Source organism: Penaeus monodon, chromosome 34, assembly GCF_015228065.2.
Source record: "Penaeus monodon isolate SGIC_2016 chromosome 34, NSTDA_Pmon_1, whole genome shotgun sequence".
NCBI lineage: Eukaryota > Metazoa > Arthropoda > Malacostraca > Decapoda > Penaeidae > Penaeus > Penaeus monodon.
This window is the reverse complement of record NC_051419.1, coordinates 34,179,713-34,180,326: the sequence shown is the minus strand read 5'-3', so window position 1 is coordinate 34,180,326 and position 614 is coordinate 34,179,713. Positions and strand designations below refer to the sequence as shown.

The 614-nt window shown below is 50.0% G+C and overlaps 1 protein-coding gene across 1 annotated transcript in view; it reads right to left on the bottom strand.

Moving 5' to 3' along the window:
• LOC119594897 (chymotrypsin BI-like) overlaps positions 1–614 on the bottom strand; it is a 10,826-nt gene that overhangs the window by 8,606 nt on the left and 1,606 nt on the right. Inside the window, exon 3 of the mRNA XM_037943970.1 lies at positions 447–591. Coding sequence (XP_037799898.1) covers positions 447–591 — 145 coding nt within the window. The remainder of the gene's footprint in view (positions 1–446; positions 592–614) is intronic.

Below are 614 nucleotides of genomic sequence, written 5' to 3'. Positions count from 1 at the left end.
TCTGACGAGCATTGTGTAAAATCTGGTTGTGTCTCAGGCTGATTATGACGCTGTTCACCCACTCATTTACAGTATACGTCTGAAACTATTGATTCACTCGTCCATGGTACAAAAATAGAAATGTTCACTCCCTCCCCTTCCCCGTCCTTGATATACAATTGAAAGCTTTGACTCTAAAAATGGTACAAGAATAGACCTGTTGACGCACCATATACCACTCACATGTCCGAATGGTAGAAAAGGAACTTCCCACTCACACGTCCGAATGGTACAAAAGTCCCTTTTGTACCAAAGAAAGCCCACTCACCCCTTCGAATGGTACAAGAGTTACTGCCCATTCACCCTTTCGAATGTACCAAAGGGGCTGCCCACTCATCTTTTCGAATGGTACAAGAGGAACTGCCCACTCACGCTTTTCAATGGCGCAAAAAAGACTGCCCACTCACCCGTCCACGCAATGAGCGGCCGTGAGGACCCACTCACTGGAGATGAGGGAACCGCCGCAGAAATGGCTGTTGTCGATGAAGAGAGCCACCTGGTGGGGCCACGAGTGGGGGACGGCCTCGATGCCACCCACGATGCGGGGCGTTTCTAACGGGGAAGGGATTTCGGAG